At 42.1% G+C, this 17,941-nt stretch overlaps 1 protein-coding gene across 4 annotated transcripts in view; it reads right to left on the reverse strand.

Annotated features, from left to right (window-relative positions):
• The window catches only part of wdfy3 (WD repeat and FYVE domain containing 3), an 88,926-nt gene extending 71,917 nt beyond the window's left edge, over window positions 1-17,009 (reverse strand). For all 4 annotated transcript variants that reach the window (XM_079161252.1, XM_079161250.1, XM_079161251.1 and 1 more), the window contains exons 1-2: window positions 16,930-17,009; window positions 707-917 (exon numbers count right to left, since the gene is read on the reverse strand). In XM_079161252.1, coding sequence (XP_079017378.1) covers window positions 707-886 — 180 coding nt within the window. In that variant the 5' untranslated portion in view covers window positions 887-917; window positions 16,930-17,009. The remainder of the gene's footprint in view (window positions 1-706; window positions 918-16,929) is intronic.
• Window positions 17,010-17,941: the final 932 nt, after the last annotated feature.

A 17,941-nucleotide genomic window follows, 5' to 3' on the forward strand; every position in this document is an offset into this window, starting at 1 on the left:
TGCCGCTTGGGTTATTGTGTGACTTTGGTAAATCCAAACTGTCCCTTTCAAAACACCAAAGTCACACAATAATACAAATAAACTAAGACGGTAGACCAGCAATGACTGTTTTTGTCAACGGAGTCTCATAGTCTTAGAGAGAGCGTAGATAACTGCTTCAGTTCCAACAGGAAGGGCTGTCTGACAGCAAGGTAAAGCAGGGAGAATATTGTAAATATAGGGTCAAATTAAACCAATGTTGATATTTTTAGGTGTCTAAAATACGTCCACAGCGGTACATTACTTTGCTCCCTCCCGTGCTGGTTCTCCTGTCAGTTTCTCTAAACTCCATCTATTGTAGTAATACTCTGACTATGGAGAAGTACCTCATACAACCAAAAAAATCCCTTTAATCCATAAAGTCAACATCTCTAAAGTCACCAGATTCAGCTGCAGGCTGTGGAAACAGAATCTCGAAAAGTGTGCATGTAAATGATGTGTTAACCACAGGATCTTAAATAGAGGATAGATAGATAGATAGATGTAAACTTTATTCATCCCCAGGGGGAAATATGTTGAAAGGTGAAATCTCATTTGTTGGGTTCATATCAATCCGCTCGTAGTCTCTATTAATACCACGCTGTGAGCAGCATCGAGTGAGTAGATCGAGCACCAACTCGTCTGCAACACAAGTCCAAATAGTTTTTTGGGATGTGTTTGGACTCACCCTGTTGAACACGGGGAGCATCATGTAGAGCTTCTCCTCCTGCTCCTTCTGGGTCATGTGGCGAGGAGGGTGGCACAGCTCGGAGAAGAGGCGTCGCAGGTGCATGAGGCCCAGCGCGTTGTCCTGGGGGCTGCACTCCTCCTGCCTCGGCCGGCCCATGATCCTCTTCACCATGTTCATCTTGAGCGGCTTCGTCAGGGCAAAGGCAGCCCTGCAGACGGAAGAGAGGAGCTTTAGAGAGCTAATCAATACTGGAGTAAACTCTTTACGCCTTCTCTGGTACCAACTAAACACTGGCCGCAGAATCGAGCATCAAAAACGCTCAAATAACTTAGATTGTAATCATTATTTTGCCAAAACAGTGTGTTAATTAGCTGGAATTATCACACGACTGCTTTGTCTTTTGACAACATTTAACATTTCAGAAGTTTGGCTTCTTTTGGTAAACAAACAAAAAGTTTTTCTTTTTAAGAATAACTTCCATATTTCTCAAATTATTAGTACCGTTCTTGCATCCGTACCAAAACGTAGGCATAGTATCAGCAGTTTTTAATTAAAAAGTGAGATACCCAGCCCTACCTCCCTGCTTCGTGAGCGAGATCTACATTAAAAGCACAGTAAATAAAATGAGCATCTAACATAACGACAATAAAGACACCTTCAAGTCACCATAAAACACTAAGACGTCTTTTGGGAGACATAACTTGACTTCTACAAACTTAAACAGACTCTTAAAAAAACAAGTATGGAGGTTCTTTACTCTGAACGGGATGTATTTTCTCTTTCTTCATAGCATGGTTATCTCCACACAGCTAATTCTCTCCAGACTTTCTTTAAGCTAGTTGCTAGGAGACACACACACACACACACACACACACACACACACACACACACACACACACACACACACACACACACACACACACACACACACACACACACACACACACACACACACACACACACACACACACACACACACACACACACAAAAATTAAAAACACACCATCAACAGCCAGCAACGCTGCAACAGCATGACTTGCTCAAGGGCACACTGACAACGAGTGATGGTTTACCTTTACATGAGCTTCTGGGGACGCTTGATATTATAGACAGGAAAAGAAAATGACATTGTTTTGCTGAAGGAGGTATTTAAAAACGGTCTCAACCTTTCCCAGCTCTTCTCCATCTCACATTTGGTCACATCGGCTCGAAGCCTTGGACTCAGATTTAGCCGCTGCTGTAATTCACTGCATTGTATGAGATCACCTAAACATCAGGTAGAAGTACAGATGTTCTGGACAAGGCTACATCCACTTTTTGGACGTCCGCTGAGGTGAAGTGAAGCTGAAAAGCACCGACAGTTCAGCTCCAGTCCTCTCAGAAACAGTTAAGAGACACGACAGTCTACCGTGCAGTCCCTCCTCTCACCGTGGAGGAAATAAACTCCTCACCGTGGACTATTTCCTCTTTAGACGTTGACAAAATAGGCCCCGCCTTCTAGATGAAAAAAAGAGTTTCGGTAAACAAAAAGCTTAAAATTAAAATCTCAAAAATCCCTGAGTTTAACAAATAGTTATGGCTACGTGGGAAGAAGTGAATCAAGTAACTACTACTATCTAATAAAAGGTGACAAACAATATTTAATAACTAAATAATGCAATGAACCAGACAGGACTTCAAAATTAAAACCCACGAAGTTCCAAAAGGCTAGTAAGTGGTCACTGAAGGACATTTATGATAAATAAACATAACTACTGTCTGTATATTCTGCAGTTTACGCTACTGACCTTTGACCCTACTTTGACCTAACGAATGTTAATTCAGGAGCTATCAGGAGCTCTGCACATACCAGACGGGTCTGAAGTTCTGCACACTCGCATATTAAACATTTTCTGTGTGAAAACTGAATTAAAATGTACATGAAATAGTCTTAAAATAGTTCACCAACAGGTGAACTTCTACACTACATCCAGGTATCTGTGCAGAGAAGCAACATAGAAGTAGGGCAGCAACTAACGATTATTTTCATCATCAGTGTATCTGATAAATCGATTATCATTTGGTCTAAAAATTGTCAGAAATAGTAAAAAATACCATCCAAATTCCTCAAAGTCCACGGTGAGGTCCTCAAATGTCTGAGTTCACACTAAACTGATAATCTTTCTCTTTTAGATTTACAGAACAAAAGAAAAAGACATTCTACATATTTGAGAGGCTGGAAACTGCTCGTTTAGTCGATTATTTATTTTTCCGTCAGACTAATGGTTGAGAAGCAGCTACTGAGGACTGAAGAAAGTGGTTTTTCATCTCTTCTCCTCGAGCACTTCTGGGAAGTCTAAACAAATCTGGATTCAAACCAGCCACCCCTCAGGGCCGGAGCTCCTCCAGCTAATTCACTCTTGGCAAGCGTCTCTGTCTGTTGGCTGTGTATAAATTTGATTCTATTGTTGTGATATCACGAGGGCTGGAGATATTAATGTGTGTTTTAAAGCAGTTTGCAGACTTGACTTCATGCCAAACTGATTATTTCACATAATGTGACGGAGGATGCTCCTCCCTGCTGTCGGTGGTCTGTTCCGTTGTCTTAGTTGTGCACATTTTTATTTAAACATTTGTTGTTTTTAGCCAAAATAATTATTCCCAATTGGCACCATTTTATTCCAAATCATTGCCAGTCAATCAATCGATTCATTTGTGACAAAAAGATATTGATATTCAAATTGAATCATTTTGATGCGTTCAAGCTCTATTCAGTAAAAAATGAATGTTAGGCAAATCATAACGTCATCATACGATGCATCAAATGTAATCTTGAATTTTTTTGTTTTTGGCGAGAAACCTCAATGAGATGTTTTCACAGCAATAGAAAATAGATATTAAAGAGGGACTGATGGCTTTTATGTCCGTTTTGTACCGTGGTATCAAATTGGGTTTCGAGAATCGTGGAATTTCAGCGGTATCGTCATCGGCGTCGATTGTTTATTAGTTGTTCCTCTCCAAAGCTCTGCTTTGCCACGACCGGCATCTCCACAAACCACATCTACGTTCTCCTCGTCCCGCTCGCTCCTTTAAGGATTGTCATAAAAGAACACGTTAAGGAACACGATGGCAGAGACAGGCGGCTACAAAGACACTTCAGAGTGTTTTGTCCTGATTTCCAGGAACACGCCGTCTGTGGCACCAACAACGTCGCTCCGAGCTGAAGGCTTTCGTAACTCATTTTGCCCACACGGCAGAGCTGCCCTCTGCCTGAACTCGCACTCAAAACGGCACCGTTTGCTCCACTTTTATCTGAAGTGCCTTTTCCCCGAGTGTGAGCACATGTTTTTAGCATGCGCACAGTCTCAAGAGACGCTTCACCTGGTTAGCGCTCCCGAGTTACATAATCGGTTGTGTCACATCAACGTTTTGGCCTTCTTTCCCCCCCAATGTGTGGTTATTTACCGATGAAGTTTTCTTTCGATGGAGATCAAAAGGAGACCCGAACGGCTCCGTGTTTGACATTTACACGACAGCCCCGTGTTGGCAGCGATGAGCTCCACGGTTCAGTTTCTCCTCGGCACCAGCTCTGCCTGTCTGAGATAAGGCCTGAGAGTTTATATCCTCTCCTAAACAACAACATTACACCACCGCCTGCTGCACACGCTGATAGAGTTTGTTGAGCCTGTGACATGGAGGGTTTTTGTTCTCACTGACGGGCCTTTTAGATGCACAAACTGTGAATTACAGCTCACTGATCCCGATTACACACAAAGGCTGATTTATGAAAAGGGATACGTTCCACTTTTGCAGCTACAAATATACGGTAAAAAAAAGTTAAAAGATAGAGCTTCATTATGCTTTAAGTTAAAGTTTGAAGGCTAGAAAACAACACTTCTCTATATATATTGACTGGAAACACACCACTGGAGCGAACTCTATTGATAAAGAGGAAGTGAGTTTTTCCAGCCACAGGAAGCAGGAGGTTTTATTAACTTCACTGCTGACATATGACTTCAGCTAATTCATAAAGAAAATGAAAGCAGTATTACCGTGGGACTGATCATCAACAGACAGAAGAGGTTTATTACTATTGTGCCGTGTGATGAGCGGATCTACTCTCAGCAGCCGAATCAGCTCTGCTAACATCCTTCCCCTTTCTGCGTGGACACACCGATCATAACCGTCCACCGGCCCTCGTCCATCGCGTAATAATCCACGACAGAATGACCGTTCGGGGCCCCCGAGCCGTTGGGTCGTGAGGACGATGGAGATGTAACGTTCTCCGCAGCAATCAGCAGAAAAAAGGCCTCCAGCTGTCGGCTGACATGGAGACTCGGGCTGAGCCACAACAGACGAGCCGGCTGAGAAAGCTGCCGGTCCAGGAGAAAAATCTAGCTGGAGGTCAAGAATGGAGAGTCCAAAAAAGCAGAAGCGGCCGGTTTATAAATAAATGGCTCGGTGGGGAACAGTTCCTGAGTCATTGTTTAAAGCTGTGAGTTTCACTCGGAGACCAGAAACACAGGAACGCTGGCTTCTTTAGATACATGTGGTGTATTTGCCTCAGTGGGGGGACGCTCAGTGAAATGTTTAAAAATAGACCCGACTCTAACCGAGACAACTCTGGGGTGAGAGGAGCAATACATGATAACTATTTAGGGGGGCCTCTAGGCTTGTTTCAATGAAATTAAAAACAGAAAAAACACGACAAGAAATTATAACTTTCTTATCAAATCTAATATTGAGCTTATCAAGCTTCAGGGAACGAACAGCAGTGAGGCTCCATCACACAGCGAGGGAAATGGGATTTGTAATATAATATAATAAAATAATACAAAGTAATTCAGGTTGTAAAGAAGCTACCACTTAAACTAAAAGTAAGCCCTCCTGACAACTTGTCCTCAAACAACGGTTCGTAGGATATCTTACGAACAATCATTTTTCGTGCGTTTTCCCACAAAAGTCCAGCAACACGTGTCAATAGTCAAACCCAAACAAAAGTTTGGTTTAGGCAAGAGAACTACTTTGGCTATGGTTTAAGAAAAGATTATCATTCGTGTTAAAATAACTCCAGAGTGACGTAACTAATCTACACAAGTTAAGTGAGAAAAACATCAACGTTGACTTAGTTCCACATGAGGAACCAACAGCAGTCCGCTGTTTGTTGGACCTTCCCCACCGCCCGCCCTTTGTGTGCTTTTGCTATCTACACGTTACAGGCTTACTGTTTGTCGTTGGTTCAGCTAACGAATGCTGGATGAGACCAGCCTGCTGCTGCTGAAACGTCAGGAATAAACCCATCATACCGCAAGTACAGTAAGGTGGTGACTGAACCACAAAGCTATGAACTGTGGTCCAAGCTTGTGGTTAACGCTGCTGTTGGCCTTCAGAAGAGGTTTGGTGAAGCTGGAGCTTTGTTCAAAACAACAGAGAATAAACTTTATTGAAGCTGAGACAGCCTACCCATCCATGTGGCCTTACTTCAGCTCACAGCCAGCGCTCATCTCTGCTCAATGCTGACCTGGAACACTGCAGCACCGGTGCCCATGTGTATCAGAGAGTCACTGAAGCAGAGCCGGAGGCTCAGCGGGGCCGGGGCCCGCAAACTGGGGGCGAACACATGTCACAGGACTCGGCATAAGGCCGGAAGATCAACAACAAAAAAGGAGGAGAGGCAGTGATCCGCAGACAAACGCAGGATTACAACCCACTCCGCCCATTTGGTAAGCAGAGAGAGCATCACAAGAGCACACATCCTACGGAGTTCTGGGTAAGAGACATGGGCGTTAGATTTGGGTGGACACATTAGCGTCTAGTTGCAGCTTTACTTTACTCAGCGAGGAGCATAGCTTTACCTCAAAGCCACATTCTGCTTTTGATCGGCTTCCTGAAGCTTCAAGATAACTCTAAATGTAAAGTTCCTTCACTGAAAACAGCATCCATGCTAACTAACCAGTGGCTGGACAATCTCCATTAGTCTCAGACGTGTATTAATGTAGAATAAAAAATAGAATTCAAGCTGCTAAGGTTTATACTTGTCCCCTTTGAGACATTGTACGACAACACTTATAATAATACAGATACTGCCATTTGTTGGGAGTTCTGCTTTAAAAAAAAAATGTGTTGGATATAAAAGATATCAGCCGGATTTAGGGAACGTTTGTCTCTAAATGAACATGATCCAATTCTAATTTCAGATCTGGAAACACCGCCAGGAACAACAACAAGATGCCCACACACACACACACACCTTTGGCAACAGATTATCTCGCTTCCTTCGGAGGTATTCGGAGGCGCACCTCATCTGTCGGTCCAGGAATGAGTTGTGAGAGGACGGACGTAGCTGAAGGAGGAAGCTGGAAACGCTTCAGAGGGACTCAGAACTCTGAGCGCAAGCAATTTAGATTCCAAACACGCCGTCGACGTCGTCTCCACCTCCAGCTCTCCGTCTGTGACACAGAACTAGTTTTAACTTCTGAATAGAAGCAAACACCTCGCTGCTCCATCGCTTGTTTTTTTCTGCCCCGGCGTGAGTTTGAATTTCCAGCGGTTGACCCGTGTGCAACCAGACAGCTCACCGCATACCTCAGCGACATAACAGGGAGGATTAAGAGGGTTCTGATGAGGATTAGAAACCATCATCATCATCACACAGCGTGATCAACAACGTAAAGCTAATGACCCTGTCAAGCAGGAGTCGGCTGGGGAAATGGATTCATGGGAGAAAAAAAAAAATCCAGATTCTTAAATTCTAAGATTTTGAATCGATTCACAACAATATTGCATTCGAAGGTGACTCCTATTAATATACACAGTGAGGGAAAAGCAGCACTCTGCCTGCATGACTGCAGTTCAGACCAAAACATCACGCGTGATTTGTTGCAGAATCGCTCATAAAATCAGTCTTACAGTGCTGTTTTATGTGTCATTTCCTAATATAAAATTAGCAATTTTTAGAGCAATAACAAGGCAACTAGCTAACCATTTTAATGTTTTGTATGACTTGAATCTGTTCTTCTCCAAGTCATTGAGAATTGACAAATACTACAAACCTTTGGCAAACTTTAGCATGAATAAATGTCCCCTCTTGCCTTTGTGCGTTTACATTACTACGATCAGTTGATATGACTTTTTCAAATATATAAACTCCAAAAGTGTAAACACACTTGACTCTGCTGTCATGCCATCATTTGCCACCCCGGCTATATTGCGCACAGTGGACATGGAGTAGATCCTAAAATGACTTGAATCAAGAATTGATTTGGAATCAAGTCGAATCGTGAGACACTGAAAGATTCACACCTCTACTTGCATCCCCGATGGTGCTTTTTCTATATTCATAACCAATCCAGTTTTACAGGAAGACCCCATCAAACCACGTCTCGTCTCGGCCCGAATCAAAAGAAAAAGAGGAAACTCCCGTGCAGCGAGGAGCCGAGGCCGCTTCCTCGGCTCCTCCGGCCTTTTTTCAAAGCTTTTCTCTTGAAGCGGACGCCAGCTTCAATGAACGTCTCACGGAGCTCGCGTTAACTCCGGGGAGATGAAGGCAGCCACTGCGCCCTGGAAGAGCCGAGCTCTTCAAAAGGCTTGTGTGCTTGTTCCTATGGAGAAGGTGATGTAATCACAATGCCTCCTGTCTGACAGTTTAGGGGAAGGGGGGGGGGGTGGTAGCTGGGGAGCTCCAAAGAGAAGAAAAAAACTGAGTTTGAACACATTTTAAGATAATAAACGGCTACGTAGGCAGGGCGGTGAATTCACACCAGCCTTTTTGACAACAGGTGATCTCCTCTGCAGGCCATTGTGACACACAACCTTCCATTAAACACCTCCATTAGCTGACAAACCACTAGAAGACGTAGAGAAGCTCCTCACACACACGGAGACATTTTAAAACCCTACTAAGCATTGTGCATTGAGAGCGACGGCGCTACTACTGAGGTGTGTCTTTGATCAACAGCTGACTCGTGACCTGTGTGAGTGTAACGAGAACCAGAAGGGCAGGAAATCATCTCGTGCCAAACAAGTCCGGACAGGACCAGATCTAAAAGCCTCCCCGCTGGATATACCGATCCAGGCCTTCAGTAAACAAGGTCTGAGGAGTCATCACCCCGGACTGTTCCCACCAGCTCACCGGCCTCACGCTGCTGAGTTAGACCTCCAGCTGTTGTAAACGGTGAATGTTGAGGTGCAGCAGTTATTGTGACTGGAGGAATATGAAACATTTCTATATTCTTTATGCCTTTTAGGAGCAACAACTCCGTTGATAGGTTCTCACAGCATCTGAAGGTCTTAGAATAACAATGATTTGTGTCCAGTTTGACACCTAAAGGTGTTAAAATGTGGTCCAATGTGGGCCAGGCTGTGTTCTCCGCCATTTTGCTCTCTTCATTATTCCAAATGACGGTCTGTGAAATGTTTTGCTCGTCTCTCTGTTCAATCAGAGCGCCTACTAACAGTGTGTTCACTTGTTGTTTGTAAGGGAAGCATGTAATGATCCAAAATGTGAGTTTAAAGGAACTCTAAGTGTTCCAGGAGAAGGAAAAAGTAGAACTTCAATCACATTATGAATCATTAATTGTGCTTACACATTTTATTCTACTAGAAGTTTTGACAGATATTGCATTTGCTATATACATCATTACTCGTTTCATTGACAAATAATATGCGATTTTGCTGAGAACTATCCCAAATAAAGATGATTTCTTCAGTCTGATATCATATTTAATATTATTTAATTTTAAAAATGGTATTTTGATGCATATTTTGCCTCCTGCGATTTGCAAGATGCAAAAGCCGTTGTGCCATTCAACATGATTTAGATTAAGAAGCACTACAATCAGTTTCACTAGATACTGTAACGTGTATATATTATAAAGATTATCTATACAGTGTGTTGCAGCAACAGAGATAAAAGACATTAAAACATTACACAAAAGGAATCAAATGTAGTCAAAATAACTTTACCCTAGTTGTAAAGTTAAATGTAATCTCTCATATGCTGCACATAAAGGCTCTAGAGACATCAGGTTATTGTATTTTACATACAGTAGCTCTGACTGTTGCATCCCTCACAGCTCCACGGTGGTAATCAAAGCTTATTACGCGACAGCACTCAGTCACCAAACTGCCTAAATGTTGAGTATTCATGTAAACGAGTCCGTCGCCGAGAACAGTAAACAAACTCCCGGTCACCAGAGACCAGCTCAGCACCCGGCTCAGGTTATTCCCTACCTGCTGTTCTCTCTGCGCTCCGCCAGCATCTCAAAAACAAGACGATAAGAATATTCCACCGTGTACAAAGACCGACTCCTGTTCCCCTAAAAACGTCCTTCTGACGAGGAAACACGACCACAATGGTGTCATGCCTTCCCCCTCACGGCGGCGTGAGGAGAGGAGGAGGAGGAGGCATAGCTCGTCTTCATCGGCAGTGCCAAGAGGGCTTTGTTCACCAGCCAGCAGCGTACTGTGTGTGTGTGTGTGTGTGTATGTGTGTGTGTGTGGCCTGCCGGGACTGGCACAGCTGATCCCCCCCTGACACCGGGTGGGGTGCACAGGGCTTTAGAGGAAGGCCATCACAGCAAGAGGAACGAACCATTTAGACCAGAAAAGGAGGGGGGGGCACACAGTAGTAAACACCATTAAAGATCCATCTTCTGGGCATCAGGCATCACTATTTACATCCATTATGACTTCAGACCCACAGAGGAGATGGAAGAGACTTTATAAAGACGGACATGTTGACTTCGGATACATCTGTTCATAATCTAACATTTGATGATGTTAATGCCAAAACGTTCTCTGTGGTTCTAGCTTCTCAAATGTGAGGAGTAGCTTTAATCTTGTTTATTATAAATTGAATATATTTTGGTTGGCTGAACAAGATTAGCCAATTGAAGATTCTGGGAAATTGAAATCTTTCTTTTCTCTGTATTTTCGGACATTAAACAGGCCAATCGGGACAATAGTTGTTCGTAGGGAGGCACGAGGATGACTCAGATAATGAAATTACAGCCGATAAACAAAGATATTAAAGCCAAATTGCTTTCATTGATTTAACAAACAGCATCTAAACACGATATAGGAGGTGGTGGTTATGCACCTTTAAAGTTAGTTTGTGATTCGCCAATAAACACGAAGAAGAAGAACTGCAGGTGTGCAGAAACTACAGTTTATGAAATTATTCATAAAAAAAATGGTGACATTATCGGTTATCTTATTGGCCGTGAGAAGCTGGTAATTATCCACATCGTGCATCTTTAATTATGAGAATAATTGACGATGAAAAATAATCTTTACTAGCAGCTCTACAGAGTAAATATGTGCTCTACTTAAATTCACCTTCAGCGCTGGTTAACTGCTGTGATTAGGAGTTCAGTCTCCTGGAGCCTTGTGGTGGAACATCCTGAGACAGTGAAGTGTGGTTTCCAGCAGGGCCACACTGGGCCATATGGAAATGAGGCCAGCGGGAGGAAGAGGATCATCCGACTCGCTGAATGAAGCCTCCTCTACAACAATCTCCTACTCAACACAACCACCGGCGGTAAGAAGGTGGAGCGTACCATGGGACGAGGAAACGATGTGCAGCAGCAGAAGCTTAGCTGCTGCCACAGAGACCTGTTGTGTTAAAGGAGCCCGAGGGGTTCTCAGACACTTCAATCCCTCTAGTTTCCACATTTAAACTCTTCTCTGCCTGAAACGGCTTTCATTATTAAGCCAAGTTGACGGCCGCTGATCACGCATCACAATTTGAATCCAACATTTGTGAAGAATTCAGTAAAAATAGTTCTGTTGATCAACACTAACAACCGTAAAGCGTTATAACGAGTTAAGGGGACAAGTGGAGCAAAATCCTTGAAAATCACGAGTAATAAAGAGAGCTGTGAAAATGTGTCTCCTCCAGTCTGTCCGGTAAAACACCACGACTGTTACAACGTGCATCAAATAAGACATTACTCTGCTTTAGTGTACGATCTGACCGTAAACACTCCGACACAACCAATGCTACAATATATCCTCCAAACGGTCGATTTAATTGTAGTTGTACAGCGCTTTTCTAGTCTTCTGACCACTCAAAACAAAACGCATTCACACCCGATGGCACAGCCTTCATGTACTTTGGAGTTAAGGACACATGGACATGGACGAGCCAGGGATCAAACCACCGATCTTCCGATTGGAAGACGACCCGCTCTACATGTGACCCGCTTTACCTCTGATCCACCCCACACATGTTGAGGCCTTTGGCTGAACTGCTGTATAAGTAATACATGAAGCACTGCAGATCACGGAACCATCAACTCTGGCGTCGCTCTAAATCTTTCCATCTCTAAAGAAAACCAACATGACGTTTGTCCGTCTTTCATTACTTTCCCCACATCCTCTGTGTCTCTCAGCCTTAAGCCCACTGGTTCCTACTGTAGAGCTATGTCACATATGTAGTTTTTATATTTAAAAAAAGGCTCAGTAACTTCCTTAAACAGCTGGGCACTGTAGTTTTAAGCTAAAGTTATTTAAAACAGGAAGGAGTACTGCATTTGTTGGGGACTATTTTCAGTGGCGGATTGATATACATTTGATGATCTAGTTAGTATTCAGTAGTTGAGTATTTAGGAAATAAACTACAGAACCCATGTTGATCGTAATGAAGGAATAAACCACAGAGCAGCAACAGTGTGGCTCATTGTGTGTTTTTAATAGTTTAGTAACAACATGGAGCACTGTGGCACAAAGCAACAACAAGCAGCTGTTTTAGCAGGATCAATTCATTATTGGATGGATTAATGAATGTACATGTATGGTTGTGTATATTCAGTAGACATTCACAAACTAATTGCTCGTACTACAGTATGTGTGTGTGTGTGTGTATACCGGCACTCATTTTAGAGCGCCATTTCCTCCAGAGGCTAATTAAGAATGATCTCTCCTGGTTTAAGACGGCACGCTGCTTCATCTCAAGGACGACGACTGATAAAGTGAAGCTGAAGTCTGGTGTGTGACTAAGCATCTTTAGTAACAAACACACACACACACATACAGTCTGTCTCTATGCGATGCATTCGACATGGCCTGAGAACGCTCACTCAGTGCACTGAGCGGGGGGAGGGGGGGGGTTAGCAGCCTTGTGCTGCATTACACCATTTTAATGTAGATACACTTGATCAATAACGAGCGCCTCACAAAGCACAGATTCCACATTGTTGCCCTCGTCTACTCCACAGAGAGGGAAACGCATCGATAAAAACATAACCTCTGGTTTGTCTGTGTACATTAGTATTGTTGATTAAAGCTTTTTATATGAGAACCGCTGGATTCACACGAGTCTACGAGATGTTTGTTTTTCTATTTGGTGTAACACTCTTTAACACCGAGAGCAAACACTTATTTACTTTTGTTACTGATCATTCACAGTTACTGCAACTACTCTCATTCTGCCTCCTCAAGCAGTTAGTTATGCATCATTATAGTTGATATATTTTGAGATTTTTGACACTCGATCTAACAGAATGAGCATCACTGTGGGTCCTGATCACCGTTAGCTGCAGCTCTGTACAGGACCGGTTGCTTATCTGACAAACCTTGACATGTAAATATTGTCATAATCTGAGGCTATGAAAGGTTATTTTGTTACCAGGTACTAGGGTTGATCAAATTCCCCAATATTCAGCAGGTGCTTTTTTACATATTTAATATCCAAATAGCTTTTTAAGAACAGAGTCAGATCTCCAGACTACACTTCTGGAACTAAACACAAAACCCTCAGCCATGGGCATCATTCATATCATTCATCCGCTTTAATTAAAGTGTCAGCGAGGGAATATTATATTGCTTAACTGTTCAGTGATCTTCCACAGAACCGTGGCAACGTATAATCACAAGCAACTGTCATAAAGCAGCTGGTCAACGGGATGACACTTCATACAGTTATTGCCGACAGTCGTAAAAAACAAAGAACGCTACAAGATCAAAGTAATCTGCATTCATGTGACGTCACACCGACTGGACTAACTACTGTACCTTTCCTGGTAACAAACAGCAGAAATACAGGAGAAAAATACATGAAAATAGCAAAGATAAGGACAGTAGATGTCGGGACAATGACTGTTGTATCTATTTGGTAATCTGTTATCTGTTATCTGTTATCGTGGCCCAGCAGAGTAAACAGCCAGAAGACTGACCGGGTGACCGGGTGCTTTTCACAGTTCCGCTGCCTGTTAGCATTAAAAGGACGTTGGGAGAAAAGCAGAAGAGGCTAAAGATACATGACTTCACACCAACGACTGGCAGGTTTCTGAGTAAATAACAGCAGAAATGGGAACTCAACTGAGTCCTAGTTGTACAAAAACACCCCACAGGTATTCCAACGTTGGCCTAACATATCGCGTGACTCAATGGACGTAGACATTTTGTCCAATAGTTCAGGACAATTTTTATGTGACATTATAGCTTTTTTTTACTGCCTATCCAGAGTGAAGGGGCCGCTCTTTGTGTTCAGATAAAGAGTCACCAAAACATTAATATGTGTCAATAATACGTCTCTTATTACCAGATGTGATGACGTCAGCTGGCAGCATCGTGTTTTCTACTATCGTGGGTTTGACGTTTAGTTTAACGTGAATAAGATCAGTCAAGTAAAATGGTGTTTTTGTTGTGAACAACGAGCTGAGGGCTGTAACTCTCTGTTTGGACGAACATGTCAACAGATTTATGTCGATATTGATGGTTAGCAGCGATTACATGTCTTTAGCTTTTGGAGATTCTGTAAATGTGATTTAGTTTCATGAATGTTTGTGGTTTTGCTGATATGAAAACATGAAGGGTGGTGACATCCTTTGTTGACAAAAGGAGTAATCTGCCTCATTCTTATTGAACATTTTAATTATGGCTGCAGCCAACAGTTATTTTAATATCTTAATAATAATTTCAGCAGAGCCCAAGATGACATCTTTATTTGCCTTGTTTAGTCCGGCCTGCAGTTCAAAACCAAAAGATATTCAATTTCAACCAACTCTCTCAATTCAGCGGTATTTATGAATTATTGCCACCTAATTAGCTTAATGTCTAAGCCATCTTAACTTTCTGTACATAAAATCAGAGCCTCCTGCTCACAAGAGGCCCTGTGTGCAAACAGGAAACCGTTCTACAGCCCACACGTCAACAGCTCCTTTAACTAACCAGGTTTGTATATTACATTAGATTAGGGCAGTCAAATGATGGTCGGTGCGTCTTCAAAAGGCGGCTGATGGAGCAAACAGACCGACTACTCAGTCTACTTGGGGTCTGCTCTTCTTTGAAGTGTTGGTGTTGACGCGCCTGATTAGTAGTTAATATGGACAAATATACGGAAATGAAGTGATTGCAACAACTTCACCATCCCTGACGATTTAATCCTCACAGTGGGTTGTTGTTTTTCACCCGTATAAAGTACCGGTTCAGTCTGGATACAAAGATGAAGAGCCACCAGCATTTAAGGGCCTCTAATGATTTAGGAACATTCATTTCTAATATGGAAAGTGACTTTTAATGTCTACGTTAAACTCTATGAAATTGCCCTTTTTGTTAAATAATTACTTACTAGACTTCTCTAGTCTGGTCACTGTAATGGTTTAATTACCTGCATTTGTCTGCTAAAAAATAACCTTTAAATTATATTCTTTGGGACAGACAAAACAGAATGAGGTTCTTACAATGCAGTAAATACCAATTTGGTCACGCTCATAAAGCTCATAACATTCAGTTTCTGTCGTCAGAGGTATTTATAAACCTGTTGGAAGGAAATGACCGTACAAATGATGCGTCTGTGTGTCAAACATAGTGTAACAGTGGGCATGGTGTGACGAGACACACAGGATAAACAGTTGAGCTGCATGTAACATCTATGACTTTGCTAAAGAGTGTGACTGAATAGTGTCAATAAGTGCGACTTGTTGAAGCAAACAGGTAACAGTGACCCACAGCTGTTGTAGAGCAGAACATCAGACTCCATTAAAACACATCTCAGTCATGATGCTGTCTATCAAGGCTGTGGCTGACTCATTGAGTAGATGATCTTAATTATATGGCACTGGATATGATATTTATTCAGGCGCAAAGTTATTACACCATGGGAGACGATAACAGCAATGCCCGGATTACACCAATGACAGAAGCATGAACCATGTCAGTACTTTTCGGCAATTCAAGTAGATAACACACATTTTCCAATCACACTCTAATCACTAGCAAGGATAAAACCTGCAGAAGTAAAAAAAACATTTCCATTATGTGATCTGTGTCTACCTGGTAGCTCACCACACACACACACACACACACACACACACACACACACACACACACACACACACACACACACACACACACACACACACACACACACACACACACACACACACGGAACAAGAGCATGACACAAGTTTGTGACAACACTAGATGTAACACACATTTAATCCCAGACTGAGCTGCTGTTGGTTGTTTAGGTGACTGTACAGGGTGTCAGCCATGTAATCTGGAACAATGCACTGGTCAGTGGCAACACACAGACACACAGACACACAACCACACACACACACACACACACACACACACACACACACACACACACACACACACACACACACACACACACGTGACTTTAAATTGCACATCAGGAGCACATCAGTCTATGGGCACGAAATGAGGCCGATGTAATCGTACTAAAATAGGCCAGTCATTCTGACTTTAATACTAGCAGACCTTTGCTATAACTGGCCGGTCTCATAGCGTTACAGCCACCTTGCTTTAACCCGTTAAATAACGTTAATGTTCAGTCATAAATCCTCCTAGCTTAACGACATTAGCGTCGGTTAGCTTAGCTAGCACCACCAGCTGATCGCACCTAGCATCGCAGCATCTGAACGACTGAACTGTCAAAGCTAAACGGTGACGTTGGCCTCCAATAAATAAATACGTTGCAAATAAAGAGGGTACGTTTGTATTTCAATATTAAAAAATGACACGTAAAGTGTAAAGGACGCTGCTGCTGACATGCTAACATTAGCTCTTATGCGGCTGTAGTTGAAAACTGACCGTTAACGCGAGCCGAGATGCTACACATTCTTGTCTATGTTCGCTAAATAGATGCTAGGCGGCTAGCTAGCACTGCGCTGCTAGCCACCTAGCATGCTAGTTAGCAGCGCAGTGCTAACGCTAGCTGGTCGCCCCAGAGACCCACAGCGTCTTTTCGCTGTATCCGTCGTCCACTTACCGGTAAGCGGCAGAATCCTTCGGCTAGAAAGTCGATGATAACCCCCCAATATGTCAGTAACGTGTGGCACTCCTTGCATATCCATATGTCACAACCGATGCTGTGTACTCTCCCTAAAAAAGTGGTCACTGCTTCCTCTCCTTCCTTCTGGAAGCCATCTTTCTCCTCAACATCCAAATAAACCCCGAGCTCGTCCCAGTGATTGAGCTCCAAACAGCATCCTCCTCTCCGAGACCACGTGTGAAGGACGAACCTGACATCTGTTGGATGAAAGGAAGAAGACACTCCATTTTAAACACATATTGTAAAATAATAAATATTGTACATTCTTTTAATTGTAAATTTTTCTGTTTTATTTTTGTTTCTTGGATTCCTTTTTAATTGTTTATGTTAATATCATTATGTTAATTATTAAGCATCAACGCATATTCTTTGATATATATTTATATTGTACATAGTAGTTCAATGTTAAATGTTTATGCTTAGTTTCTCTGTTCTACTTTGTTGTCTTTAATGTCCTGTTTTTATATTTTTCTTGTTTATTTGTATATTCTATGTGTGTACGTTAAGAGTAATGTGTAAACCAGTCCAATTCCATGTATGCGGCCAATAAAGCTGATTCAGATTCATATATTGTTTGAGTAAACCTGGCAATAAACCACATTCACATTCTGATTAAATTGATTTAAGGGACACATTCATTGAATTACACGTTTCTCTTTTATTGGAACCAACTGAATATTGTGAAGCAATTTATAAACAAATACAAATAAAGTGTATTATTATTATTTTTATATTAATAGAAAATTTCAATTATTATTATTATTATTGGTATTATTATTTACATTTGTTTATTGCTTTTTTACAAGGCATTCATTTTTACTCCATAAGCTCCTGAAATGTGATGTTGCTTTAGTTTTAATAAAGTATATTCAATTTCGTAGAATAACACTTTGCTTTTTTTCTACTCCATAAAGTTGTTGTTTATACATATATATATATATATATATAT

The sequence above is a fragment of the Pholis gunnellus genome (assembly GCF_910591455.1).
Source record: "Pholis gunnellus genome assembly, chromosome: 6".
In the NCBI taxonomy this organism is placed as follows: domain Eukaryota; kingdom Metazoa; phylum Chordata; class Actinopteri; order Perciformes; family Pholidae; genus Pholis; species Pholis gunnellus.